The 2,935-nt window shown below is 45.2% G+C and overlaps 1 protein-coding gene across 1 annotated transcript; it reads right to left on the bottom strand.

Annotated features, from left to right (window-relative positions):
• Positions 1-51: 51 nt before the first annotated feature.
• On the bottom strand, positions 52-2,879 carry SARC_13896 (hypothetical protein; the record flags this gene model as incomplete). The annotated part of the gene is made up of 3 exons (XM_014291969.1): positions 52-229; positions 1,099-1,178; positions 2,669-2,879. Coding segments are annotated over 3 exons (469 nt in total), but the record flags the coding sequence as incomplete, so codon positions are not given.
• Positions 2,880-2,935: the final 56 nt, after the last annotated feature.

Below are 2,935 nucleotides of genomic sequence, written 5' to 3'. Positions count from 1 at the left end.
TGCCTAAAGAACCAAATATAAACACATTCAAATATGCACAAACATACATACATGGACTGTCTGTGGGGGGATGTACCACCACCTCGTGCGACGGCCGTTGAGTCGAAGCGTAAGCCTCTGGCGGGGTGGGTGTGCGAGCGGACGAGCACAGTTTTCCTTTCTCTCCGTTCTGATTGGCTCTCAACAACAGTGGGGACTCTGCCATAGGCGGTTCATTGGATGGAGTGCTCTGTGTGTTGTGTTTGCGGCGTTTTGATTAATCGAGCGTTCTGGTCTTTGGCAGAATTCCAATTTAATTGCTCATTGGAACAGTGCTCTTTATGTTGTAATTGGCCGATATGTATTGTTGGCGGGATGGACAACCAATGGGCAGACAACATAAAATGCTTCGGTTGTGACGTCCCATGAACTTATGACTCAGTAGACGGCCAGTGCAACCGACTCAAGTGACTGATAAGGACACACACACGCAAAAAACAAAGAACAAAAAAACCGGACTACCGTATGACCTGAGTCTTTGGCAAAGTGCATATATCAAACCCAAAACTATGAGATTCTGGACTGCTTATGGCCTGAGTGCATAGATCACACCCAACAGTATGCGATTATGGACTGCTATAAGGCCTGAGTTTTTGACGAAGTGCATGTATCACACCCGAAAGCATGAAATTCGGGCCTGCTTTTGGTCTGAGTGCATAGATCACACCCAACAGTATGCGATTATGGACTGCTGCACGTACGACCCGAGTCTATGGGCAGAGTGCATATTCCATATATGAGACCCAAGGATGCAGGTCGTGACAACACACACACGGCAAGCAATACAGCACGAGAACAGACGTACATAGAAAAACATACGTGGTCAGGCGAATCCACATGAACATACGCTTGCAGATAGATACGTGCACATGCGCATGCGCACACAACAGACGCATGGCTATTCTACAATACACACAAAACACAGGACTTATACAGGTATATGGATATCCATGTACATAAATGTATATGGGCAAAGCACACAGATACACACAAACACAGACACGCAGACACACAAACAATACAAATAACACACACACACACACACACACACACACACACCTGCACCATCGGAGCATGGCATTTATAGGATCGTATCTCCCCTCCGCCGTGATTGGAGCTCTCGTCTGCCGCGGAATCGCCTGTTGCGAGAACAGGACAAACACCGAATGAATAATCGATAAAACAGGCGGATGCATTGGGAAAGTAAGACAACATACAGGTACGACAGGAGGAGGAACGGGAAAAGTAAGATAACATACAGATAAGACAGGCGGATGGATTGGAAAAGTAAGACAACATACAGGTACGACAGGAGGAGGAATGAGAAAAGTAAGATAACATACAGATGGAACAAGAGGTTGCATTGGAAAAGTAAGACAACATACAAGTACGACAAAAGGAGCAAAGGGAAAAGTAAGATGACATACAGATAATACAAGAGGATACATTGGAAAAGTAAGACAACATACAGGTATGACAGGGGGAGGAATGGGAAAAGTAAGACAACATACAGGTACGACAGGGGGAGGAATGGGAAAAGTAAGACAACATACAGATAAAACAAGAGGCTGCATTGGAAAAGTAAGACAACATACAGATAAAACAGGGTGATTCGAAAAGCAAGAAAACATACAGATAAAACGGAGGATGCATATGGTAAGTAAGATACCATGCAGATCATGCAGATACAACAAGACGATGAATGGGAAAGAACGAAAACAAGCAAGATACCATGCAGATCATGCAGATACAACAAGACGATGAATGGAAAAGAACGAAAACAAGTATGATACCATGCAGATACAACAAGGCGATGAATCGGAAAGAAAGAAAACATTCGGAGAGGCTGTAATACGACCAGAGAGCCTAGAGACTAGGTATCTGAGTAGCAATAGAGTAAAACAGACGAGAAAGGAATACAAAGGGCATGTCTCGGTAAGCATAGTCACACAAAGTTGACCTGCAATACGGATAATGAGACGCACAGAACATGCGACCGACATAGCATCACGACGGCCTAGTAGGCTGCGCTCTGTACCATTACCCGGTTTATTATTCGACAGTTGACAACATAGTCGTGTCGAATTAGCACGCAGATAGCAAGTAAAACTTGTATTTAATTAGTGATAGGGCCTAGGTAGGTACGGCATCAGATGAAACACAATGGAAGACGAGGTATACACTACACAGGGGGTGTGGTCGCACCAGCAAGCCTTAAAGATGCAATCGGTCGCCTTTTGATACGTACGCACTACACAGGTTTATGGGGACACACAAGCAAGCATAACAGGGGCATTCAATCGCCTTTTAAGAAGACCACAGCACACTGGATATATGGTCATATAAGAAAGAACAAGACTTCAATTCGGCCGCCCTTCAAGCGCTTAGATACAGTCGCCTGCACCATTCGACTGCCCACCCCTCAAATACACAGCTAAAAGTTAAGTAGATGTACGGCCCACGGACTGCGTTTACGCTTTATATAGGTTGTCTCGCACCTATTCAACACGTGCCTAATTGATGGGAGCGTTAGTGCATAATATATACGCACTATTCCGAACTCATATGCACATACAGATACACATGCATCCATACCCACACACACTCACACACATGCACACACACATACCACTTGCTTGCAGTAGTTGGTTGTGCATATCATGAGCCTTCTCGATGCGCATTAGCAGTCCACTAAGCACCGTGGCTGTCTGGTGCGCCTCAACACCGGCGAATAACTTCTGAGTGGATAACAGTGTATCTGCGTCGGGTCTATTTGCCCCTGCCTTCTCCAGACACCCCGTTACAAACGTATTGAGATCATCCGACCACAGCTCGGGATTCTCCTGTGTTGGTGTGTGAATACATGTGAGAAATCATGTGTGCACATACATACATA

This window comes from Sphaeroforma arctica, assembly GCF_001186125.1.
Source record: "Sphaeroforma arctica JP610 unplaced genomic scaffold supercont1.3888, whole genome shotgun sequence".
NCBI lineage: Eukaryota > Ichthyosporea > Ichthyophonida > Sphaeroforma > Sphaeroforma arctica.
The sequence above is the reverse complement of the archived record's forward strand: the minus strand, read 5'-3'. Positions and strand labels throughout refer to the sequence as shown.